Raw genomic sequence first — 27,745 nt, 5'->3', positions numbered from 1 at the left:
TTCCATCTTGGATTCGAGGTGTCGGGTGGGGGGCCTGCAGTATCTCGTGTAGTGGGAGGGGTACGGTCCGGAGGAAAACGGTGCTGGGTCCCTAGGAGGGACATCCTAGATCCCTCCATGTTGAGAGATTTCCACCAGAGTCATCCGACTCGCCCTGCTCCGCATCCTCCTGGCCGTCCCAGAGGCCGGCGCACGGCTGGGGCCGCGCGTCTAGGGGGGGGGGGTACTGTCACAGATTCAGCCGAGGCTGCTCCTCCTCCTTGCTCGGGCAGGCTTCGGCGTTCGTCGTCACCGGAGTACTAGCTGCTACCGATCCATGTTCCTGTGGTAGACTTGTTATGTCTTGATTATGTACACCTGTTTCCCATTATGTTGTATTGTCTTCCCTATTTAACCCTCTGTCGTACACTGTGTGTTGTGTGTGATTGTATTCGTTATCAGCTGTCGTTAGTGTGCGGGTTATTTCCTCCCTGTGTGGAGATTGTATATGCTCAGTTTACTTTCAAGTAAAATACGTTTCGGATAAGCTCTGTGTCCTGTGTTTGACTTCGCCCACCGCAATTCACTGACGCCTTTGACAGTAGAAGGATGGGCATGAAACCCTGTACCATCTTACATTTGTGTGAATTGTCATTTTTCTGTTGTGTTGGCTAAAACATTGTACAGTAAATAAAATGCACAAAATAAATGTAATCAGTAATACTTCTGGTGAGGAGCACCATATGGAAATCTAACACACATTTCATATCAGGTGGAATAGGTACATTGTTTAGGTGTGAAGTGACCAAGGCAATGTACATTTTTTAAATTAATTTCAGGGAAACTGAAAATGGGAATCCAATTTGAGGATGTAAGAGAGGACAACTTTCAATCTTTAGCCTCAAAATTGCTTTCACCTTCAGCTGATTCCCAGAAAGCCCTCCCAAAGTGGCTTCATTCAGATTGGTTGAGCAAACCATTGCAAAGCAATGCTTCTAAACCTCTGTGATGAGTGATGCTTTCAATATGAAAGTGTCCATCAAAGCCTGAGCTGGTTGTTCGGGAGCAGTGTGAAAATTAATGACGCTTCTGTGTGTGGGAAGGTATGTTATTTTCTGTCACCCCAGGAGATCGCAGTGGCCACCATACGCCAATGTGGCACCACTTTCTTAATCCCCCAACAGTCTGAACAGTCCCCTCCCCAACTTTGTGGTTGAGAGGCAGCTTGCGCTGCCTTTTTACCTGAGAAAGAACGAGAGTATGCTGACATTTCTCTACCCACAGTTTCCTTTACAAGAAGAGTAACTGAAACAGGTTTGAGGACGTCTGCATGGGACAGTGTTAACAGTCTCCTTGGCCATACGCAGACAGATCAACCCTGGATGACCACTTGTTTGGACACTTTACACATTAACTCCCTCAAGGGGTTGTTGAGGTGATGGAGGCAAAAGAACACTGGTTCCTGCCAGGGTTTCTGGTTCTTGCTATGGTAATAGCTCAAGGTACGATTATATTTCTCTCTACTCAGTAACTCTCAGTGGCTTTCAGTGGCTCTTGGCTCAGCATCAGTTCTGTTCAGCTTATCTCCTTGGTGATACACTTGTCATACTACCAAAACCATAAAAGAACGCTAAGACTGTGATCAAGGTTTGACACAATGCGGAAGCTTTTGGTTAGATTGTGACAGCGCTGCTACTGTAAATTAACTGTACAGAACTACAGATGAAATATGTGTCTAATTTATTTCACACTGATAGTTACAATGAATAGTATTTCTATCTAACTTTTGAAATACTTATTTGGGGATGCTTATGCAAAGTAACATCTAATATGATATAATAATTCATAGCATATTCTATTCATAATATACAGTGCCCTCTGTAATTATTGAAACAGTGAAGCATTTTTTCTTATTTTGGCTCTATACTCAAAATTTGGATTTGAAATCAAACAGTGACTATGAGGTTAAAGTGCAGACTGTCAGCTTTAATTTGAGGCTATGTTCATCCATATCGGGTGAACCGTTTAGAAATTACATCACTTTTTGTACATAGTCCCCCCATTTTAGGGCACCAAAGGTATTGGGACAAATTCCCTTATGGGTATTAAAGTAGTCAAAGTTGAGTATTTGGTCCCATATTCGTAGCACGCAATGATTAATAATGGATGCTACCATGATTACGGATAGTCCTGAATGAATCGTGAATAATGATGAGTGACAAAGTTACAGATGCACAAATATCATATCCGCAAGACATAATAACCTCTCACCATTTCAATTACGGAAGGTTAGCATTTTGGGGAGTATGATATTTGTGTGTCTGTATCTTTCTCACTCATCATTATTCACGATTCATTCAGGACTCTCTGTAATCATGGTAGCATCCACATTAATGTAGAAGTGTTTAGGAACATATTCTATTCTTATTTACAATAAAAGTGACTCCAAAATGACACATTATTTACCATTCATTTCTATTGGGGGTCTATGTACAAAAAGTGATGTAATTTTTTTATGGTTCACATGATATGGATGAAAATACCAGTCTGCATTTTAACCTCATAGTCATTGTATCACATACAGAGCCATAAATAATTAAAAAATGCTTCACTGTCCCAATAACTACGGAGGGCATATTCAGTTTAACTCAAACCTCTCTGGTGAGAGCAAAGTTGTATACATACTACTGAATAGGACAGCAACTCAAATAATTTTCATCTTCTTCATTTAAACACTATTTTTACATTTCTTTATAAAGGAACAACTAGTAAATGTAATTTTAGTCCTCAATGCTACAAGAAAACTGAAAAAGCTACCACCTATACATGTGAATGGATGACGTCTGGGTCTATGAAAAATGCCACCTATGAGCTTTTTTACAAGTAAGTTAACTAGCTATGCATGTTTGTGTACTTTACATAAGTTACACAGACAGAGACCTCTAACTTAGGGTGGTATTATTATGCCTCCATGAACCTGGCAGGATCCAGTTTGCTATTACAGTGCATTCGGAAAGTATTCAGACCCCTTGACTTTTTCCACATTATGTTACATTACAGCTTTATACTAAAATTGATTAAATTATTTTTTTCCTCACCAGTCTATACACAATACCCTATAATGACAAAGTGAAAAAAGGTGTATTAAAAATAAAAAACAGAAATACCTTATTTATATAAGTATTCAGACCTTTTGCTATGATGCTCGAAATTGAGCTCAGGTGCATCCTGTTTCCATTGATCATCCTTGAGATGTTTCTACAACATGGAGTCCACCTGTGGTAAAGTCAATTGATTGGACATGATTTGGAAAGGAACACACTTGTCTATATAAGGTCCCACAGTTGACAGTGCATGTCAGAACAAAAACCAAGCCATGAGGTCGAAGGAATTGTCCGTACAGGATTGTGTCCAAGAACCCGATGGTCACTCTGACAGAGCTCCAGAGTTCCTCTGTGGAGATGGGAGAACCTTCCAGAAGGACAACCATCTCTGCAGCACTCCACCAATCAGGCCTTTATGGTAGAGTGGCCAGACGGAAGCCACTCAGTAAAAGGCACATGACTGCTCACTTGGAGTTTGCCAAAAGGCACCTAAAGGACTCTCAGACCATAAGAAACAAGATTCTCTGGTCTGATGAAACCAAGATTGAACTCTTTGGCCTGAATGTCAAGCGTCACGTCTGGAGGAAACCTGGCACCATCCCTATGGTGATGCATGGTGGTGGCAGCATCATGCTGTAGGGATGTTTTTCAGCGGCAGGGACTGGGAGACTAGTCAGGATCGAGGGAAAGATGAACGGAGCAAAGTACAGAGAGATCCTTGATGAAAACCTGCTCAGGACCTCAAACTGGGGTGAAGGTACACCTTCCAACAGGACAACGACCCTAAGCACACAGCCCGGACTTGAACCCGATCTAACATCTCTGGAGAGACCTGAAAATAGCTGTGCAGCGACACTCTCCATCCAACCTGCTAGAGTTTGAGAGTATCTGCAGTGAAAAATGGGAGAAACTCCCCAAATACAGGTGTGCCAAGCTTGTAGCATCATACCCAAGAAGAGTCAAGGCTGTAATCGCTGCCAAAGGTGCTTCAACAAAGTACTGAGTAAAGGTTCTGAATACTTATGTAAATGTAATATTTTTTATTTTATTTTTTATATACAGTACATTTGCAAACATTTCTAAAAACCTGTTTTTGCTTTGTCGTTCTGGGGTATTGTGCGTAGATTGACGACGGAAAAAAACAATTTAATCAATTTTAGAATAAGGCTGTAGAGTAACAAAATGTGGAAAAAGTCTAGGGGTCTGAATACTTTCCGAATGCACTGTTTGTCAGAGATCTCTGACTCATCATTCAGCATGAAGTAGTTATGACAATAAGTGTTGTGAAATGTGAGTGTGTGTGTGTGTGCACATTATGTGGACTGGCAGATAAAGCAAGGCAATATCAACTGTAGTAAATTCCCCATTCAATAAAATATTAATCATTTTCTGTTCCTGAAATACATATTTCTGTTCAGTGTGTGTACCAAATGTTGCTGTCATCCTTTATGTTTTCAGGCGCTCCAATTCCACTGAAAGTAGGACATTATTGGGCAGTGATAAGAAGAGCTATATCTTTGTGAATGATGATATAGTGCTCGGAAAAGTGCTTGTGGATCTATGGGTGGTCGCTTATACGGGCAACTGGAGCTGCCAGTCACTCAATACCTCTGTTCGACTTAATGAAAGTGGTAATAAAAAAATACAAATCACTAGATACTGTTATTCTGTGTAAAATACAGGCTAAGAAATACAAAATGCAGACAGTCAACACATTCAAAAAACAACTCAAAACACACCTCTTCCAGATAGCCTTTGGTCCCTGATTGACTCTTTCCTACCCCCCGTTTTGTGCCTTTCCAGTAGCCCTATGAGATCTGTCCGGTTTCGTCTGGTCCTTTTAATTGCACTACTGACTGATGCACTTGACTTTATGATTTTATGTACTGCACTAGATTTTATGTAGGCCTACTTTAATATAAGATGTCATTGAGTGTCCTGAAAGGCATCTGCCAAATACAATGTATTATTAAGAATCCACAAAAGACTTCACATGAATGACCATGGCATGATTTTAATCCCAAGAGTCATATTGTAAATAACTTTTTTTTTGCTATTTCCCTGCAGTTAAGTATGAAACTCCCCAAAATGTGTCTATGTCAAGATCCTTGAGTAATCTTACCCTCAGCTGGGTTAACAAGAAAGGTAATAAAGGCTGTGCTCAAAGTGAACATTTTTCCAAATTCAAGAGTTTAGATAGTTTGATGTGTTACATTTCAAGTAACACAAGAGAAAAGAGGCTGGAAGTCAAATAAAAATGTAGTCATAAAAAAATTCCTACAATTCTGAAAGGGCACTTTTGTCATAGGAGTGAAAGAATACATGCCAGAAGATGTTGTATTAGAGGTCAAGTTCAGAAGATTAGAGGATACCTCAGGGATATGGGTGAGACCTCTTATTTTCCTTGCAACAATGCTCCCAATCATTATTTTCTTATTATCTGATGATAAGTATTTTGCCTTAATTCATTTGACCTTTTCTCTGTTGGTCTAGAACACAACTGAAACAGAAGTCAAACAAGGTGAGCTATTTTCAGTTTCACTTTAAGCTCTTTTGAGAAATAAGCAGCCCTTTGATTGAGAAATTCCAGCCCTTTCTGGCATATCCCAAATGCAGTAGAGAGTCAACACCTCATTGTAATGTTCGTGTGGGTCTGAATAAAATTCAGCCTGAGTGTTCGAACAGTGCAAAACTATCTCTAGAGTGAGACTGTAAACCTGTGTTTGTCTGTACAGCCATGGTCACTCTGGAGAATCTCCAGAACCAATCTGTGTACCAACTGCAGGTCAGACAACGGTCCAAGCGTGTCAAACATCCCCTGTGGAGCGACTGGACTCCAATCCTGGACGTTCCCACTGGTGAGCAATGGATATTTTCATGTAACAAGCTGTGCAGCCACCTACAGTCCAACTCACCAGGGTTGAGGACAGTTCTATTTCAAATCAGTCAATTCTGTTCTTACACTACCGTTAAAAAATTTGGGGTCACTTAGAAATGTCCTTGTTTTCGAAAGAAAAGCCATTTTTTCTCCATTAAAATAACATCAAATTGATCAGAAATACAGTGTAGACATTGTTCATGTTGTAAATGGCTATTGTAGCTGGAAACGGCTGATTTTTAATGGAATATCTACAGTTGAAGTCGGAAGTTTACATACACTTAGGTTGGAGTCATTAAAACTTGTTTTTCAACCACTCCACACATTTCTTGTTAACAAACTATAGTTTTGGCAAGTCGGTTAGGACATCTACTTTGTGCATGACACAAGTCATTTTTCCAACAATTGTTTACAGACAGATTATTTCACTTATAATTCACAGTATCACAATTCCAGTGGGTCAGAAGTTTACATACACTAAATTGACTGTGACTTTAAACAGTTTGGAAAATTCCAGAAAATGATGTCATGGCTTTAGAAGCTTCTGATAGGCTAATTGACATCAGTTGAGTCAATTGGAGGTGTACCTGTGGATGTATTTCAAGGCCTACCTTCAAACTCAGTGCCTCTTTGCTTGACATCATGGGAAAATCAAAAGAAATCAGCAAAGACCTCAGAAAAAAAATTGTAGACCTCCACAAGTATGGTTCATCCTTGGGAGCAATTTCCAAACGCCTGAAGGTACCACGTTCATCTGTACAAACAATAGTACACAAGTATAAACCCCATGGGACCACGCAGCCGTCATACCGCTCAAGAAGGAGACGCGTTCTGTCTCCTAGAGATGAACGTACTTTGGTGCGAAAAGTGCAAATCAATCCCAGAACAACAGCAAAGGACCTCGTGAAGATTCTGGAGGAAACAGGTACAAAAGTATCTATATCCACAGTAAAACGAGTCCTATATTGACATAACCTGAAAGGCCGCTCAGCAAGGAAGAAGCCACTGCTCCAAAACCGCTATAAAAAAAGCCAGACTACGGTTTGCAACTGCACATGGGGACAAAGATCGTACTTTTTGGAGAAATGTCCTCTGGTCTGATGAAACAAAAATAGAACTGTTTGGCCATAATGACCATTGTTATGTTTGGAGGAAAAAGGGGTATGCTTGCAAGCCGAAGAACACCATCCCAACCGTGAAGCACTGGGGTGGCATCATCATGCTGTGGGGGTGCTTTGCTGCAGGAGGGACTGGTGCACTTCACAAAATAAATGGCATCATGAGGAAGGACAATTATGTGGATATATTGAAGCAACATCTCAATACATCAGTCAGGTAGTTAAAGCTTGGTTGCAAATGGGTCTTCCAAATGGACAATGACCCCAAGCATACTTCCAAAGTTGTGGCAAAATGACTTAAGGACAACAAAGTCAAGGTATTGGAGTGGCCATCACAAAGACCTCAATCCTATAGAAAATGTGTGGGCAGAACTGAAAAATCGTGTGCGACCAAGGAGGCCTACAAACCTGACTCAGTTACACCAGCTCTGTCAGGAGGAATAGGCCAAAAATCACCCAACTTTTGTGGGAAGCTTGTGGAAGGCTAACCGAAATGTTTGACCCAAGTTAAACAATTTAAAGGCAATGCTACCAAATACTATTTGAGTGTATGTAAACTTCTGACCCACTGGGAATGTGATGAATGAAATAAAAGCTGAAATAAATCATTCTCTCTATTATTAATCTGACATTTCACATTCTTAAAATAAAGTGGTGATCCTAACTGACCTAAGACAGGGAATTTTTACTAGGATTAAATGTCAGGAATTGTGAAAAACTGAGTTTAAATGTATTTGGCTAAGGTGTATGTAAACTTCCGACTTCAACTGTACATAGGCATACAGAGGCCCATTATCAGCAACCATCAGTTCTGTGTTCCAATGGCACGTTGTGTTAGCTAATCCAAGTTTATCATTTTAAAAGGCTAATTGATCATTAGAAAACCCTTTTGCAATTATGTTAGCACAGCTGAAAACTGTTGTGCTGATTAAAGAAGCAATAAAACTGGCCTTCTTGAGACTAGTTGAGTATCTGGAGCATCAGCATGACTTTCTTCTGAAACGCATCAGTTTATTCTTGTTCTGAGAAATTAAGGCTATTCCATGCGAGAAATTGCCAAGAAACTGAAGATCTCGTACAACGCTGTGTACTACTCCCTTCACAAAACAGTGCAAACAGCCGTTTCCAGCTACAATAGCCATTTACAACATTAACAATGTCTACACTGTATTTCTGATCAATTTGATGTTATTGTAATAGACAAAAAATATATATTTTATTTAGAAAACAAGGACATTTCTAAGTGACCCCAAACTTTTGAACGGTAGTGTACATATATAAGCCAACTGCAGTAGATGATAATTGGAAACAGTGGCCAGTTTTTCCAATTCATAAATTGTATTTTAATTTTCTGTATTGTCTGAATTTTGAATTCACTGTGACTCTGCCCCAAGATGAAGACACGTTCCTGGCTTTGTCCTTCTAGAATTTCAAAGGGCTTACCATTTCTGGTTGTAACTTTCATTTTGTTGCAGAAATCCAAAATCCCACAGAGGTTAACTGGACAGTGGAGGATTTTAACAATGGTACCCGACTACTCAAGCTGACTTGGGGTGTAAGTTACAGAATGCTACAAAACGTTAAAAATTAATCAACATTCTAGAATCTGCTGATTAAAGTTAGGCTCAAATCGTGTTTTAAACAGTTTCATAACTTAATTTGTTCCCCTGTGTCTTCCAGACACCACCTTATCCAGTCTCTATGGGACAGGTGAATTACAACCTCTCTCTCCATATTTGGCCTTGCCTACTAAAGCAAAAGAACTTCAACAATATCCCTACCACTGAGTTCAGTGTTTATGTGACTTACTCTGCTGTCAGTGGTTCCATTGTTGCCTTTAATAAGGTGGGAAAGTCATCACTGACACATATCCTTGTCCCAGAAAAACATCTTACATATCCCAGCAAGTGTAAGTATGTGTGTGCGTTTGTGTGTGCGTGCATGTGTGTTTGTGCTTTTGCTTCATTTACCTCTACACAATGATGTTCATTCCTTAAATCAACATTTTGTTATTTCATTTCCAATTAGCTTGGCCTGATGACAAACTCATCCCGCGCAATTATACCCTTGACCTTAAAATATCCTGCCTGGAATGGTACAAGCTAACAGACGGAGAAACACGACCAGCCAAAGTGAATATATCAATAACTAAACATGGAACAGTCAATAAAAAACTAAGAGCTATCAGACAAAGTAAGGGGGAACTTCACTAAAAGTATATATTTTTTAAGAATAAGAAATGTCTGTGTTCGTCTTACTGTGATATACTGTACCAACTGTATATCTTGGTAAATCTCCCAAACTGAAGATAATGTCTGGTTTTGATTTTTAGAGATGGACAAGTATGTACGTTACTATTACCTCGTTCACAAACAAACTGATGGAAATCCACAAACAAAAGAAATGCGTCTCATGTATAAAAAAGAGGGTGGTAAGCAAAGCTCATATAAAAAATCTTACTGTCACAGCAATGCTAGATGATGCAGTTCTTTACTACAAAATACTGTTTACAGTATTTAACAGGAATATATATTTTTCAGCACCTAGTAAGGCACCTGAGAATTTCACTGGTCCTTTTGTTAATGTAACAACCAACTCTGCAATGCTGCATTGGAAACCTATTCCTGTGCCAGACCAGCGAGGCTTCCTTACACACTATGAAGTCCGCTATACAAGAAGCGAAAATTATGAGGACCTCATTGAAGAAAAAAGTAAAGTTCTCCTCCTAACTAGATGAGTGAACATGTGTAATGTAATTAATTAATTAATTAGTTTATATATACAATGAGGGGGGAAAGTATTTGATCCCCTGCTGATTTTGTATGTTTGCCCACTGACAAAGAAATGATCAGTCTATAATTTTAATGGTAGGTTTATTTGAACAGTGAGAGACACAATAACAACAACAAAATCCAGAAAAACGCATGTCAGAAATGTTATAAATTGATTTGCATTTTAATGAGGGAAGTAAGTATTTGACCCCCTCTCAATCAGAAAGATTTCTGGCTCCCAGGTGTCTTTTATACAGGTAACGAGCAGAGATTAGGAGCACACTCTTAAAAGGGAGTGCTCCTAATCTCAGCTTGTTACCTGTATAAAAGACACCTGTCCACAGAAGCGATCAATCAATCAGATTCCAAACTCTCCACCATGGCCAAGACCAAAGAGCTCTCCAAGGATGTCAGGGACAAGATTGTAGACCTACACAAGGCTGGAATGGGCTACAAGACCATCGCCAAGCAGCTTGGTGAGAAGGTGACAACAGTTGGTGCGATTATTCGCAAATGGAAAAAACACAAAAGAACTGTCAATCTCCCTCGGCCTGGGGCTCCATGCAAGATCTCACCTCGTGGAGTTGCAATGATCATGAGAACGGTGAGGAATCAGCCCAGAACTACACGGGAGGATCTTGTCAATGATCTCAAGGCAGCTGGGACCATAGTCACCAAGAAAACAATTGGTAACACACTACGCCGTGAAGGACTGAAATCCTGCAGCGCCCGCAAGGTCCCCCTGCTCAAGAAAGCACATATACAGGCCCGTCTGAAGTTTGCCAATGAACATCTGAATGATTCAGAGGAGAACTGGGTGAAAGTGTTGTGGTCAGATGAGACCAAAATGGAGCTCTTTGGCATCAACTCAACTCGCCGTGTTTGGAGGAGGAGGAATGCTGCCTATGACCCCAAGAACACCATCCCCACCGTCAAACATGGAGGTGGAAACATTATGCTTTGGGGGTGTTTTTCTGCTAAAGGGGACAGGACAACTTCACCGTATCAAAGGGATGATGGACGGGGCCATGTACCGTCAAATCTTGGGTGAGAACCTCCTTCCCTCAGCCAGGGCATTGAAAATGGGTCGTGGATGGGTATTCCAGCATGACAGTGACCCAGAACACACGGCCAAGGCAACAAAGGAGTGGCTCAAGAAGAAGCACATTAAGGTCCTGGAGTGGCCTAGCCAGTCTCCAGACCTTAATCCCATAGAAAATCTGTGGAGGGAGCTGAAGGTTCGAGTTGCCAAACGTCAGCCTCGAAACCTTAATGACTTGGAGAAGATCTGCAAAGAGGAGTGGGACAAAATCCCTCCTGAGATGTGTGCAAACCTGGTGGCCAACTACAAGAAGCGTCTGACCTCTGTGATTGCTAACAAGGGTTTTGCCACCAAGTACTAAGTCATGTTTTGCAGAGGGGTCAAATACTTATTTCCCTCATTAAAATGCGAATCAATGTATAATATTCTTGACATGCGTTTTTCTGGATTTTTTGTTTTTATTCTGTCTCTCACTGTTCAAATAAACCTACCATTAAAATTATAGACTGATCATGTCTTTGTCAGTGGACAAACGTACAAAATCAGCAGGGGATCAAATACTTTTTTCCCTCACTGTATATACAGTGGGGAAAAAAAGTATTTAGTCAGCCACCAATTGTGCAAGTTCTCCCACTTAAAAAGATGAGAGAGGCCTGTAATTTTCATCATAGGTACACGTCAACTATGACAGACAAATTGAGGAAAAAAAATCCAGAAAATCACATTGTAGGATTTTTTATGAATTTATTTGCAAATTATGGTGGAAAATAAGTATTTGGTCACCTACAAACAAGCAAGATTTCTGGCTCTCACAGACCTGTAACTTCTTCTTTAAGAGGCTCCTCGGTCCTCCACTCGTTACCTGTATTAATGGCACCTGTTTGAACTTGTTATCAGTATAAAAGACACCTGTCCACAACCTCAAACAGTCACACTCCAAACTCCACTATGGCCAAGACCAAAGAGCTGACAAAGGACACCAGAAACAAAATTGTAGACCTGCACCAAGCTGGGAAGACTGAATCTGCAATAGGTAAGCAGCTTGGTTTGAAGAAATCTACTATGGGAGCAATTATTAGGAAATGGAAGACATACAAGACCACTGATAATCTCCCTCGATCTGGGGCTCCACGCAAGATCTCACCCCGTGGGGTCAAAATGATCACAAGACCGGTGAGCAAAAATCCCAGAACCACACGGGGGGACCTAGTGAATGACCTGCAGAGAGCTGGGACCAAAGTAACAAAGCCTACCATCAGTAACACACTACGCCGCCAGGGACTTAAATCCTGCAGTGCCAGACGTGTCCCCCTGCTTAAGCCAGTACATGTCCAGGCCCGTGCTAGAGTCCATTTGGATGATCCAGGAGAGGATTGGGAGAATGTCATATGGTCAGATGAAACCAAAATAGAACTTTTTGGTAAAAACTCAACTCGTCGTGTTTGGAGGACAAAGAATGCTGAGTTGCATCCAAAGAACACCATACCTACTGTGAAGCATGGGGGTGGAAACATCATGCTTTGGGGCTGTTTTTCTGCAAAGGGACCAGGACGACTGATCCGTGTAAAGGAAAGAATGAATGGGGCCATGTATCGTGAGATTTTGAGTGAAAACCTCCTTCCATCAGCAAGGGCATTGAAGATGAAACGTGGCTGGGTCTTTCAGTATGACAATGATCCCAAACACACCGCCCGGGCAACGAAGGAGTGGCTTCGTAAGAAGCATTTCAAGGTCCTGGAATGGCCTAGCCAGTCTCCAGATCTCAACCCCATAGAAAATCTTTGGAGGAGTTGAAAGTCTGTGTTGCCCAGCGACAGCCCCAAAACATCACTGCTCTAGAGGAGATCTGCATGGAGGAATGGGCCAAAATACCAGCAACAGTGTGTGAAAACCTTGTGAAGACTTACAGAAAACGTTTGACCTGTGTCATTGCCAACAAAGGGTATATAACAAAGTATTGAGAAACTTTTGTTATTGACCAAATACTTATTTTCCACCATAATTTGCAAATAAATTCATTAAAAATCCTACAATGTGATTTTCTGGATTTTTTTCCCTCATTTTGTCTGTCATAGTTGACGTGTACCTATGATGAAAATTACAGGCCTCTCTCATCTTTTTAAGTGGGAGAACTTGCACAGTTGGTGGCTGACTAAATACTTTTTTTCCCCACTGTATATACAGTGGGGAGAACAAGTATTTGATACACTGCCGATTTTGCAGGTTTTCCTACTTACAAAGCATGTAGAGGTCTGTAATTTTTATCATAGGTACACTTCAACTGTGAGAGACAGAATCTAAAACAAAAATCCAGAAAATCACATTGTTTGATTTTTAAGTGATTAATTTGCATTTTATTGCATGACATAAGTATTTGATACATCAGAAAAGCAGAATTTAATATTTGGTACAGAAACCTTTGTTTGCAATTACAGAGATCATACGTTTCCTGGAGGTCTTGACCAGGTTTGCACACACTGCAGCAGGGATTTTGGCCCACTCCTCCATACAGACCTTCTCCAGATCCTTCAGGTTTCGGGGCTGTCACTGGGCAATACGGACTTTCAGCTCCCTCCAAAGAATTTCTATTGGGTTCAGGTCTGGAGACTGGCTAGGCCACTCCAGGACCTTGAGATGCTTCTTACGGAGCCACTCCTTAGTTGCCCTGGCTGTGTGTTTCGGGTCATGTCATGCTGGAAGACCCAGCCACGACCCATCTTCAATGCTCTTACTGAGGGAAGGAGGTTGTTGGCCAAGATCTCGCGATACATGGCCCCATCCATCCTCCCCTCAATACGGTGCAGTCGTCCTCTCCCCTTTGCAGAAAAGCATCCCCAAAGAATGATGTTTCCACCTCAGTGATTCACGGTTGGGATGGTGTTCTTGGGGTTGTACTCATCCTTCTTCTTCCTCCAAACACGGCGAGTGGAGTTTAGACCAAAAAGCTCTATTTTTGTCTCATCAGACCACATGACCTTCTCCCATTCCTCCTCTGGATCATCCAGAGGGTCATTGGCAAACTTCAGATGGGCCTGGACATGCGCTGGCTTGAGCAGGGGGACCTTGCGTGCGCTGCAGGATTTTAATCCATGATGGCGTAGTGTGTTACTAATGGTTTTCTTTGAGACTGTGGTCCCAGCTCTCTTCAGGTCATTGACCAGGTCCTGACGTGTAGTTCTGGGATGATCCCTTACCTTCCTCATGATCATTGATGCCGCGCGAGGTGAGATCTTGCATGGAGCCCCAGACCGAGGGTGATTGACCGTCATCTTGAACTTCTTCCATTTTCTAATAATTGCGCCAACAGTTGTTGCCTTCTCACCAAGCTGCTTGCCTATTGTCCTGTAGCCCATCCCAGCCTTGTGCAGGTCTACAATTTTATCCCTGATGTCCTTACACAGCTCTCTGGTCTTGGCCATTGTGGAGAGGTTGGAGTCTGTTTGATTGAGTGTGTGGACAGATGTCTTTTATACAGGTAGTGAGTTCAAACAGGTGCAGTTAATACAGGTAATGAGTGGAGAACAGGAGGGCTTCTTAAAGAAAAACTAACAGGTCTGTGAGAGCCGGAATTCTTACTGGTTGGTAGGTGATCAAATACTTATGTCATGCAATAAAATGCAAATTAATTACTTAAAAATCATACAATGTGATTTTCTGGATTTTTGTTTTAGATTCCGTCTCTTACAGTTGAAGTGTACCTATGATAAAAATGACAGACCTCTACAAGCTTTGTAAGTAGGAAAACCTGCAAAATTGGCAGTGTATCAAATACTTGTTCTCCCCACTGTATATATATATATATATATATATATATATACACATACATACATACACACACACACACACATACATACACACACACACATACATAATATATATATATATATACACATACATACAGTGGGGAGAACAAGTATTTGATACACTGCCGATTTTGCAGGTTTTCCTACTTACAAAGCATGTAGAGGTCTGTAATTTTTATCATAGGTACATTTCAACTGTGAGAGACGGAATCTAAAACAAAAATCCAGAAAATCACATTGTATGATTTTTAAGTAATTAATTTGCATTTTATTGCATGACAAAAGTATTTCATCACCTACCAACCAGTAAGAATTCCAGCTCTCACAGACCTGTTAGTTTTTCTTTAAGAAGCCCTCCTGTTCTCCACTCATTACCTGTATTAACTGCACCTGTTTGAACTCATTACCTGTATAAAAGACACCTGTCCACACACTCAATCAAACAGACTCCAACCTCTCGACAATGGCCAAGACCAGAGAGCTGTGTAAGGACATCAGGGATAAAATTGTAGACCTGCACAAGGCTGGGATGGGCTACAGGACAATAGGCAAGCAGCTTGGTGAGAAGGCAACAACTGTTGGCGCAATTATTAGAAAATGGAAGAAGTTCAAGATGACGGTCAATCACCCTCGGTCTGGGGCTCCATGCAAGATCTCACCTCGCGCGGCATCAATGATCATGAGGAAGGTAAGGGATCATCCCAGAACTACACGTCAGGACCTGGTCAATGACCTGAAGAGAGCTGGGACCACAGTCTCAAAGAAAACCATTAGTAACACACTACGCCATCATGGATTAAAATCCTGCAGCGCACGCAAGGTCCCCCTGCTCAAGCCAGCGCATGTCCAGGCCCATCTGAAGTTTGCCAATGACCCTCTGGATGATCCAGAGGAGGAATGGGAGAAGGTCATGTGGTCTGATGAGACAAAAATAGAGCTTTTTGGTCTAAACTCCACTCGCCGTGTTTGGAGGAAGAAGAAGGATGAGTACAACCCCAAGAACACCATCCCAACCGTGAAGCATGGAGGTGGAAACATCATTCTTTGGCGATGCTTTTCTGCAAAGGGGACAGGACGACTGCACCGTATTGAGGGGAGGATGGATGGGGCCATGTATCGCGAGATCTTGGCCAACCTCCTTCCCTCAGTAAGAGCATTGAAAATGGGTCGTGGCTGGGTCTTCCAGCATGACAACGACCCGAAACACACAGCCAGGGCAACTAAGGAGTGGCTCCGTAAGAAGCATCTCAAGGTCCTGGAGTGGCCTAGCCAGTCTCCAGTCCTGAACCCAATAGAACATCTTTGGAGGGAGCTGAAAGTCCGTATTGCCCAGCGACAGCCCCGAAACCTGAATGATCTGGAGAAGGTCTGTATGGAGGAGTGGGCCAAAATCCCTGCTGCAGTGTGTGCAAACCTGGTCAAGACCTACAGGAAACGTATTATCTCTGTAATTGCAAACAAAGGTTTCTGTACAAATATTAAGTTCTGCTTTTCTGATGTATCAAATACTTATGTCATGCTATAAAGTGCAAATTAATTACTTAAAAATCATACAATGTGATTTTCTGGATTTTTGTTTTAGATTCAGTCTCTCACAGTTGAAGTGTACCTATGATAAAAATTACAGACCTCTACATGCTTTGTAAGTAGGAAAACCTGCAAAATCTAACTTGTTCTCCCCACTGTATATATATATATAGATAGATAGATAGATAGATAGATAGATAGATAGATAGAAAGTTGAAGTCGGAAGTTTACATACACTTAGGTTGGAGTCATTAAAACTCGTTTTTCAACCACTCCACACATTTCTTGTAACAAACTATAGTTTTGGCATGTCGGTTAGGACATCTACTTTGTGCACGACAAGTAATTTTTAGAACAATTGTTTACAGACAGATTTTTCACTTATAATTGACTGTATCACAATTCCAGTGGGTCAGAAGTTTACATACATTAAGTTGACTGTGCCTTTAAACAGCTTGGAAAATTCCAGAAAATGATGTCCTGGCTTTAGAAGCTTCTGATAGGCTAATTGACATCATTTGAGTCAATTGGAGCTGTACCTGTGGATGTATTTCAAGGCTTACCTTCAAACTCAGTGCCTCTTTGCTTGACATCATGGGAAAATCATTGTCCATTTGGAAGACCCATTTGCGACCAAGCTTTAACTTCCTGACTGATGTCTTGAGATGTTGCTTCAATATATCCACATAATTTTCCTTCCTCATGATGTCATCTATTTTGTGAAGTGCACCAGTCCCTCCTACAGCAAAGCACCCCCACAGCATGATGCTGCCACCCCCATGCTTCATGGTTGGGATGGTGTTCTATGGCTTGCAAGTTCCCCCTCTTTCCTCAAAACATAACGATGGTCATTATGGCCAAACAGTTCTATTTTTGTTTCATCAGACCAGAGGACATTTCTCCAAAAAGTACGATCTTTGTCCCCATGTGCAGTTGCAAACCGTAGTCTGGCTTTTTTATGGCAGTTTTGGAGCAGTGGCTTCTCCTTGCTGAGCGGCCTTTCAGGTTACATCGGTATAGGACTCATTTTACTGTGGATATAGATACTTTTGTACCTGTTTCCTCCAGCATCTTCACAAGGTCATTTGCTGTTGTGCTGGGGTTGATTTGCACTTTTCGCACCTAAGTACATTCATCTCTAGGAGACAGAACACGTCTCCTTCCTGAGCGGTATGAAGGCTGCGTGGTCCCATGGTGTTTATACTTGCGTACTATTGTTTGTACAGATGAACGTGGTACCTTCAGGCATTTGGAAATTGCTCCCAAGGATGAACCAAACTTGTGGAGGTCTACCATTTTTTTTCTGAGGTCTTGGCTGATTTCTTGTGATTTTCCCATGATGTCAAGCAAAGAGGCACTGAGTTTGAAGGTAGGCCTTGAAATACATCCACAGGTACACCTCCAATTGACTCAAATGATGTCAATTAGCCTATCAGAAGCTTCTAAAGCCATGACATCATTTTCTGGAACTTTCCAAGCTGTTTAAAGGCACAGTAACTTCTGACCCACTGGAATTGTGATACAGTGAATTATAAGTGAAATAATCTGTCTGTAAACAATTGTTGGAAAAATTACTTGTGTCATCCACAAAGTAGATGTCCTAACCGACTTGCCAAAACTATAGTTTGTTAAGAAGACATTTGTGGAGTGGTTGAAAAACGAGTTTTAATGACTCCAACCTAAGTGTAACTTCCGACTTCAACTGTATATTTTAATGTCACATTTCTGTCTCTTATCAGAGTGTCACAACATTTCAGCATCAAAAACAGAGTACCTTGTTCAAAACCTGACACCCGAGTCCAGGTACAAGATCCATCTTGCTGGAGCAACAGCTGCAGGCTCAGGACCATGGACAACTATCCATATCATGACAAAGCCTCAACCCAAGTCCATTATTGGTAGGAATCAGGAACTTAGAAATTATTTTTATGGCACAGACTATACTAGACCAGAGAACAATCAAAACGGTAAAAATATTTTGAAATTGAGAGTCCATACTTTTCAAATGATTGATATGTGGATGCTGCCTGGATTATGTGTTCATACAGACTCAAGATGCTTAACACTAATAACTTACCATCTGAAAATAATATAATTATCTTATTTTTCTTCTCCAATAAGGCTGGATGTTAGCTGGCATAATTGTTTTAATTGCAATATTAATAACAATATGCTTATTTATCATCAAGAGGTGAGCTGAATATGTTTAATAACACATCATCACTAGTAAGAAAACCTAGTTTCCAGGGATGAATATTGTTCATTTTCTAAAAACATCAACAAGATTTCACACATCATACTAAAAAGCATCTTTACCTTTATTCTAATTCTCAGACATAAAAGCAAGATATTCCCACCAATACCACGTCCTATGGTCGCAGAGTCCGAGAACTATCGAGCGAGGACTCAGGTAAGATCCTCTTAACAATTTACATATTTAGGATTGTGTTCTGACTTTACTGTGCAGAACCTTTTCCATAAATGTAAAAGTTAGATCTGCGCTATTGTCAGAATACATGCATCACATTATTGATACGAAACAGAATTGAAACTAGACACATCACATGACATGCTTTGTTCTTTTACATAAAATCCACAATTATAGAGTAATGCTATAGCCATGATTGATGCAAAAAGTAGTGCAATCCCTTGAGCCCTGTCAGGCTGTCACCATAAAAGGTAGGGTTAGTGATTGCGTCCATAGAGGTGCTTAGGTCTATGTGAATACATTGGTGGGAGGAAAGCACCTGCTGAGCAAGCAAAGCACAATCTGAGGAGAAACTGCCTTCTGCACTCAGTCGCCACAAACTTTCCATGCATTCAACAAACAATGTTGCACCCCAAAACGTAGTCAACACCTGGTTCATAAACGAATGTGAATGAGGTCAACTTTCTTGCGTAACAGTTTAAATAATGCCTAACTGGTGCATTATACTTGTAAAGCATAACTAACTTGAACCTTTGTCCAAGTCATGTATTGAGACTGTTATTACTGAGACATTGGTCTGAATGTTCGAGTCCCTTCGAACCTGTGCAGCCAGAGTTCCGGTGAACTTGGGGCATCTCAAGTCAGGATTTGGTCCTGAATTGGAATCCCTTGGTCTCAACAGGACATGTATGAGATGAAGGAAGAGGTGCATGAGCTGCAGATACATGACAAGAGCAGCCAAGACCCCAACCCTGAGGAGGCCACTCTCCTGGAGGTGTGTGAAGACGCGGACGAGAAGAGCCTAGGAGACTCCAGCACCCCAGATGAAGTCAGTGACATGCTGAGCCCTGATTATAAGGGCCAGGTGTTAAGTCTAGAAACCACCGATCCAAGCCAAGGAGAGATTGACTGTGAGGTCACCATGCTGATGTACAGGAATGGTCTGGTCTTTGATATGAAGGCAGACTCCACCGAGGATGTCGGGACACCACTCTAGACATCTTTGCAGTAGCACTTACTTAAAGCCTGTAATTAAAATGCATTATGATGCATTATACGACTTGTCATAACTTAAGCATGTAAGACCCCTTTAACATGGTGTATTGTCAATTCCTATTGATCCTGAGTAACAGCCATTTTGAGTCAGTTGAGAAACATGACATAATATAATTAAGCAATAAGGCCAGAGGGGATGTGGTTTTTGGCCAATGGCTAGGAGCTTTTTCTTAGGCATGACGCAATGCCCTTAACCATGGTATATTGGCCATTTACCACAAACCCCTGAGGTGCCTTATTGCTATTATAAACTAGTTACTAAGACAATTAGAACAGTAAACAAGTAATTTTGTGTCATACCTGTGGTTTTCAGCCAATCAGCATTCAGGGCTCAAACGACCAGGTTTATAATAAGCCTTATAATAACACATTATAAAAGGCTCATACAAGTTTATAACAAGTTATAAAGCATTATAGCTACAGACTTTAAGTAAAGCGTTACCAACACTGCTAGGGCCTGTGACTGTGGCCTGGTTGGGCCATTTAGCACTTTGCCTGTTCAAATGACCAGGCTAATTCATGAACAGATTATTATTATAGTCTTGTTGATGTTTTACAACAATTAGATACTGTAGATATAAATAGTTTGCATTGATGTGAATGCCTTGAAAAAGTTATTTTTGTATACTATTTTATGTTGTTCAACTGTTCTGCCTGCGGTTACGAAACCCCTACCTGTCCCAGACCTGCTGTTTTCAACTCTTAATGATCGGCTATGAAAAGCCAACTGAGAGACCTGAGCCCTAGGACCATACGTCGGGACTACCGGCCGTGGTGACTCCTTGCTGTCCCCAGTCCGCCTGGCCTTGCTGCTATTCCAGTTTCAACTGTTCTGCCTGCGGTTATGGAACCCCTACCTGTCCCAGACCTGCTGTTTTCAACTCTTAATGATCGGCTATGAAAAGCCAACTGAGATTTATTCCTGATTATTATTTGACCATGCTTGTCACTTATGAACATTTTTGAACATCTTGGTATGGTTCTGTTATAATCTCCACCCGGCACAGCCAGAAGAGGACTGGCCACCCCTCATAGCCTGGTTCCTCTCTAGGTTTCTTCCTAGGTTTTGGCCTTTCTAGGGAGTTTTTCCTAGCCACCGTGCTTCTACACCTGCATTACTAGCTGTTTGGGGTTTTAGGCTGGGTTTCTGTACAGCACTTCGAGATATTAGCTGATGTACGAAGGGCTATATAAAATAAAATTGATTGATTGTTAGCAATAAGGGCTGTGTTAATTTGTGTTGTCTTCTACAATGTAAAAATGCCTTGGAATAGTACTGAATAATGACTTTTATCATTATAAATGCTATATTTAAAGGCCTAAGTGAGTATGTAAAATCATACAGGGGTAGTAGACAACAAGTGAAACAATGAAACTGAAGTGTGAACTCCCCTTGTAAGAACCTTTACTCAGTATGCTAGACAGGAAGTGGTGAGACACAGAACACTGGCCTAAAAACAACCTATGTATGTACGTTACCAGGGTGACAATATTGCTGACTCATTCATGTTTTTGTTATGGTTGTTAGTGTTTCATCTCGACCTACTTCATGGAAAATAAAATGTTTCTGATGACGGTGTTCACCTTTATGAAAAAATATTTGTCTTTCCTTTAAGGCATGAATTCTAAATTCAGAGAATGGCATGTGTCTCAGAATGAATAGGTGTTTAAAAGAACATCCAAATCGCATATTTAATCTTGTAGACCTCGGTATCTGACCACACATCAGATTAAGATTCAATATATATACACACTATCTATTGTGGGATAGATTCTGGTCAGATTTGGGTTACTATTGTGAACCACAAACATGGTACATGGAATCACAATGGAATCTAACCATGATGTTCACAGACGATAAGGCAAAAAGCATCACAATCATTAACATTATGACAATATGTAAGTACAAACCGAGCCATGTATTTGAACTACTGGTATATTCATTGCCACTAGAAAGACCCATAGTATTAACAAATTGCAAACTCGAACCACAACAAGATCAGAAATGATTTTGAAATAAATAGTTACTGGGTTTTGTGGATGTCTGGATGTGGACATAGGTGTGTGGGGAACAAAATGTAATTATATTCTGTTCAATCCCTTTTTTCAGGTTTGATAGCAATCTGTCCACGCATAGACAGTGCCTATCAAGTTCTAGTTTATTTTGTCACATTCACAGTACAGTGAAATGCATAACTTGCACAAACTACCCAACAGTGCAGTATTCAATATAAAAAAGTATAGGTAATAATAAAATAAAATAAATCAAAAACATGAGAAATAAGAGCGGAAGCTATATACTGGGTCAGTGCCAGTAGAAAATGTACAATGTGCAGGGATACTGGAGTATGGAGGTAGATATGTACATGTAGGCAGGGATTAGGAGAAAGTGACTGGTAACAGGATTAATAATAGTAAACAGCATAGCAGCAGCATAAGTGGTTGGTGGGTGCCTGCGTGGTGGTGAGTGTGTGTATTTAAGTGTACGTGTGTGTGTGTTAGTGCAGCAGCTACTCTTCCTGGGGTCCTGCAACATTAAGGCAGTTATATACAATTTAAAATATTACATGACATTATATTTCAAAACACTTTACCCAATACATTTAGTGTGTGTGTGTGTGTGTGTGTGTGTGTGTGTGTGTGTGTGTGTGTGTGTGCGCAAGAGTGTCAGTGTAGGCGTGATAGGCGGATGGATATACATGTAAACAGGGCTGAAAAGTGACTGGTAACAGCAATATATAAATACTTATGGTAATATATTAGGGGTGTAACGATTCGTTTTAACAACGATTCGATTTGTATCACGATTCGTGGTTGTCGATACGATTCAAGGACGATATTGGTTCATTTAGAACGATACGATCCGAAAGGATTCAGTGACTTGAAATCGATTCAGTAACCTTTTAGCCAAAAATTCAACCAGTGTGACTGAAATAAATACCTGGATACTGGACAGTGCAGGTGAAGTTTCCTAGATTCCTGTTTCTTGTAAGGACCGCAATGGTGGCTTGATAATTTCTCGCTCGTCGGCTTCTCCTCTGTCGTCCGCCATGCTATGTTTTGTTGTCTTTGCGCCTTTGCGCTGCTGCTGGCGCGGCGATGACGTCACGGATAGGCAGACAGAATCGAGTAATGTTTAAAGCCTTTATCATTAAAAGTGCTAAGAAAAAACATCCATATAAAGTCTGACGTGCTTAAATCCAATGGGTTATTTCCTAGTATCGATACAATCGATTTATTACATTTTAAAACGATGTTAGATTGATATATGTTGTCCAAAAGGCCAACTCGCCGAGCACAGATCGATGTAGTTGGATCATAGGAATATAAATCGATACATCGATGTAGTAGATGGATCGTTACACCCCTATAATATATGAATGGTAATATTCTATATACATGTGAACAGGAGTAATAGTGACCAGTAGCAGGATAAATAGATAGATACTAATGGTAATGGCAATCAATAGTAAATGAACAGCAGTGTAGTGGTAGTAATAAAAAAATAAAAAAATGTATGCACTCACAAGTCGCTCTGGATAAGAGCGTCTGCTAAATGACTCAAATGTAATACATCTAATCAATAATAATGTAGTCTTATGGCCAGGGGATAGAAGCTGTTTAGGAGTCTGTTGGTACTAACTTTAAGCATCAGTTGTCAGAGCACCTTACCGATCACTGCACCTGTACACAGCCCATCTGAAATTAGCCCGCCCAACTACCTCATCCCTATATTGTTATTTATTTTGCTCATTTGTACCCCAGTATCTCTATTTGCACATCATCTCTTGCACATCTATCATTCCAGTGTTAATACTAATTGTAATTATTTTGCACTATAGCCTATTTATTGCCTTACCTCCATAACTTGCTACATTTGCACACACTGTATATATATTTATTTCTGTTGTATTTTTGACTTTGTTTTGTTTTACCCCATATGTAACTCTGTGTTGTTGTTTTTATCGCACTGCTTTGCTTTATCTTGGCCAGGTCGCAGATGTAAATGAGAACTTGTTCTCAACTGGTTTACCTGGTTAAATAAAGGTGAAATAAAAAAATAAAAAATTGGTCTGAGCCTTGATGCACTGCCTTCCGGACGGGAGCATGGAGAACAGTCCATGTCTCAGGTCGCTGGATTCTTTGGCAAATTTTTCGGGCCTTTCTCAGACACTGCTTGGCATGTACGTGCTGGATGGCTGAGAGCTCACCCTCAGTGATAAACTGCCGTCCGCACCACCCTCTGTAGGACTTTTCGGTTGAAGGCAGTACAGTTGCCATACCAAACAGTGATACAACCAGTCAGGATGCTCTCGATGGTGCAGCTGTAAAAGTTCCTAAGGATCTTAGGGGCCATGCCAAATTGTTTCAGCCTCCTGAGGGAGAAGAGGCACTGACTTATCATACCAGAATATAAATGTGACAAAGAAAAGAGCCATGTCAGAAGAATGTAACCATCATACATCATGTGTAGATATTTTAGACACTGTCAGAATACATGAATACAAAGACTAAACAATTTCACAGAATAGTTGCAATGACTGTTCATATGATACCTAATTCACGTTTATTTTATTCTAAAGTACCAGAATTTGAATACAGGGGACAGGCCTCTACACTTGTCAAAATGTATATGCTGTCAAAGCCTGATTTATTAACGATTGCATCACAATGATCCTACCTCATTCATAGATAGAAAGACAGATAATCTGTTTGAGGAGTGGGCCTTCTGAGCATGTCCGGTGTCTACCATCAATCACAAAATGAGCCAACATGACTGGGTGTAGTTGGGGAATCCAAAAACCATCTGGCTTAAGCAACTGGTGAGAACAAGTTATTTGAACAAATGTAATATCATTAATGTTGAAACACATTAAATAATCTTCCCTGTGGTTCTGTCTCTGTAAATGTAAATGTAAATATTTCATTTTTTTTTATGTAGGGCCTGAAGAAATATAGTTTTATAGCCACTCACCTTTGGCCAAGGTGGGAAAGGAAGGTGAAAGAGAGGTGAGTGAGAAGTGGGAGTGAGGCCTAGGCCCTAGGCTACACCGAAACAACAAGACATGATGTGATGCCTACTGTTTTACCTCAACAACTTGGCCTACAGCTGCTGCCCATGGTGGTGCATTCACTTCAAGAAAATCATAATTGGCTTCATACTACATTTCTAACTGTAAAACATCAGGGGAGCCTATTAATGTATCACTATTGTCATTAGTAATAGAAGGCTTAGGCTAGACTACTATTGTTCTGTACATTGGAGTAGACTGATATTATTACAGTTTTTTTTTCAGTCATTTCCCACTGGGCACACACTAGTTGAATCAACGTTGTTTCCACATCATTGCAATGAAATTACGTTGAAACAACGTGGAATAGATGATGAAATTACATCTGTGCCCAGTGGGTTTGGTGCAATTTTCACAAGTATGTGGTACATTTCACAACTCTAAGCACGAAATTCTAAACAGATCATCAAAATGGCTAATGTTTCAAAACTCTATGCACATTTTCAATTGACTGAGTACAACAAGCAAATTCACAGTCACTTGCTCACTGCACCAAATCACTACCAATTTGTATACATATTCACTAAGTATCTGCTTTTGAAAATGCAATATTCACTTTACTTTTGATATGATTTTCTTGTCATTTGTTAACAATACAATTAACTATCACTTAATCAAACTGCTCAAAACTGATAACTACTCAACCAAAATTACGTAGTGCCTTGTTAACGTATATAGTTTGATAACTGCTGAACACTACATTTCTATATGTTTACCTCATAAATGTATCAATTTGACATCATTTTATGTTGGAAGGTAAAACCAAACTTATATATGGTTTTGGCTGTAAATAATACATAATCTCTCTCCATCAGCCAGTGTGCTTCAATAAGACAAAGTGGAAAGAGTCACTAAGGCTTAGTTTACACAGGCAGCCCAATTCAGAAATGTTTTCACTAATTGGTCTTTTGACCAATCAGACCTTTTCACATAAGATTTTTTTCAGAGCTGATCTGTTTGGTCAAAAGACCAATTAGTGAAATAAAGGTCAGAATTGGGCTGCCATTTTGGAATTGTAGTGTTGTGTACAATGCACTGCTGAAATACCTGGGTCATATACAACAATATATTCCACTTATCTGAATTTCATTAATACACTGTAAGCAGAGAGACAGGCGATACTGTATCAGTTGACAAGTCACGTAAAAAAAAGTGATCTTGTACAATGTTGCATGGGGCAGAAATGGCATACAACACCATGCTACGTTTTTACAGTTGCCAACTGCTTTACAATACCCCAATTTCTGATGATTTGTCCTACTTATGTACTGTATAAGGATAATTAAACTGTAAGACTGACGTTTTTCTCAACATGCTCGGTTGAGGTCGTGTTTTTCTCTAGCTGGAGGTAAGCAGGAGGTAAGCTTCTCATATGGTGTTGAGTAAAGCTTAACCATGTTTTAGATCGTAGGTAGGTAGTTAGCTGTAGTTAGGTATTGTATTTATTATAGGTTAGTATTGTTGTTATTGTAGGTTTCCGTAGGTAATTGTAGGTTAGTATCGAAGCACGAGGCTAGCTAGCTAGCGGGTTGCTACTGGTATCGATTAGCAACGCTGGAGAGCTGTTTCCAAATGTTAATGTAGTCCTAGCCAACGTAGGTAGGTAGTTAGCTGTAGTTAGGTATTGTATTTATTATAGGTTAGTATTGTTGTTATTGTAGGTTTCCGTAGGTAATTGTAGGTTAGGTATCAAAGCACGAGGCTAGCTAGCTAGCGGGTAGCTACTGGTATCGATTAGCAACGCTGGAGAGCTGTTTCCAAATGTTAATGTAGTCCTAGCCAACGTTTAATTTTTGCTGCGTTATGCGTTATGAAAGGAACTAGACACGGACTTGAATTATCTGTTTAGTGTGCTAACACACTCTTGGCAGTTTGTCGTAACCAAGTATTGATGCTAAATTGTGTGTTAATGGATGCTAGCTTGCAGGTTAGCTACGGCGTCATAGCTAAGCATCGTGGGTTGTTGTGGGTAGTTACTGTGTCCTGGCAGTGCCGGCTGTAGCACGAAGCGAGCTACCTAGCCGTTTTTTTCGAACTGAGTTAGAGTCAACACAATAGCCATTGTGTGCCGGGTGTGCACGAAGCTAGCCAGCTAGCCGTTCTTCAAACAAAGTCAACACAGTGGCCATTGCTAGCTGGATTAGCTACTACCAGCTTAACTGTACGGTAGTAGCTAAATACAATATACTTGTCCTAGCTAGCCAATGTCTAATCATTGCTGTGTCATGAAAGGAATTTGACACAGACACGAATGATCTGTTTAGTGTGTTATCACACTATTGGTGGTTTGTTGTGACCAAGTGTTGGTGCTATACGGTGTGTTATTGTTATTGGATGCTAGCTTGCTAGTTAGCTATGGTGTCATAGTTGAATAAAGTGGGTTGAGTCTATTCCTTTAAACATTGAACCGCTGTGGTTCACAACAATTCTGATTTCTAAAGGTGGAAGTTGGGAGAGTTTTTGTTCGGGTGGTTCAGTGAAACAATTTTAGTTTCTGAGGTAGAAGTTTTGGTGAGGGAGGTCCTGCTCTCTCCGCTCCCAGATGCTCAGCTCATTTCATTCCGATCTCCTCTGCATTTTTGTAGCCATTTGCTACAGCCAGTCAACTATGCCTCTGCCTATCCCTGTTCTCTCCTCTCTGCACAGGCTACACAAACGCACCACACCGCGTGGCTGCTGCCTCTCTAACCTGGTGGTCCCTGCACGCACCACCCACGTGGAGTTCCAGGTCGCAGGCAGCCTCTGGAACTGCCGTTCTGCTGCCAACAAAGCTGACTTCATCCCAGCCTATGCCAACCTCCAGTCCCTCGACTTCCTGGCGCTGACGGAAACATGGATCACCACTGAAAACACTGCTACTCCTACTGCTCTCTCCTCGTCTGACCATGTGTTCTCACATACCCCGAGAGCATCTGGTCAGAGGGGTGGTGGTACAGGAATCCTCATCTCTCCCAAGTGGACATTCTC

The 27,745-nt window shown here is 40.8% G+C and overlaps 1 protein-coding gene across 3 annotated transcripts; it reads left to right on the top strand.

The window, feature by feature from the left end:
- Positions 1 to 1,214: 1,214 nt before the first annotated feature.
- On the top strand, positions 1,215 to 27,462 carry LOC121576868 (interleukin-6 receptor subunit beta-like). 3 transcript variants are annotated; one of them, XR_006002534.2, is made up of 18 exons: positions 1,215 to 1,481; positions 2,739 to 2,862; positions 4,542 to 4,714; positions 5,151 to 5,228; positions 5,392 to 5,468; positions 5,577 to 5,604; positions 5,819 to 5,941; positions 8,555 to 8,634; positions 8,760 to 8,988; positions 9,108 to 9,272; positions 9,412 to 9,510; positions 9,620 to 9,790; positions 17,962 to 18,120; positions 18,344 to 18,413; positions 18,557 to 18,632; positions 24,399 to 24,529; positions 24,649 to 24,716; positions 27,425 to 27,462. XR_006002534.2 is itself a non-coding variant. In XM_041890415.2 (16 exons), exons 1-16 carry the CDS (start codon positions 1,418 to 1,420, stop codon positions 19,645 to 19,647), a joined length of 2,031 nt encoding a protein of 676 aa, XP_041746349.2. In that variant the 5' UTR covers positions 1,215 to 1,417; the 3' UTR covers positions 19,648 to 19,959. The 3 variants fall into 3 exon arrangements, 1 of the variants encoding a protein (XP_041746349.2); XR_006002533.2 differs by lacking the exon at positions 27,425 to 27,462 and having other exon boundaries at positions 24,649 to 25,012; XM_041890415.2 differs by lacking the exons at positions 24,399 to 24,529; positions 24,649 to 24,716; positions 27,425 to 27,462 and adding an exon at positions 19,333 to 19,959.
- Positions 27,463 to 27,745: the final 283 nt, after the last annotated feature.

This window comes from Coregonus clupeaformis, chromosome 11 (assembly GCF_020615455.1).
Source record: "Coregonus clupeaformis isolate EN_2021a chromosome 11, ASM2061545v1, whole genome shotgun sequence".
Lineage (NCBI taxonomy): Eukaryota > Metazoa > Chordata > Actinopteri > Salmoniformes > Salmonidae > Coregonus > Coregonus clupeaformis.
Note: the sequence above shows the minus strand (reverse complement) of the source record. Positions and strands in the feature narration are given on the sequence as shown.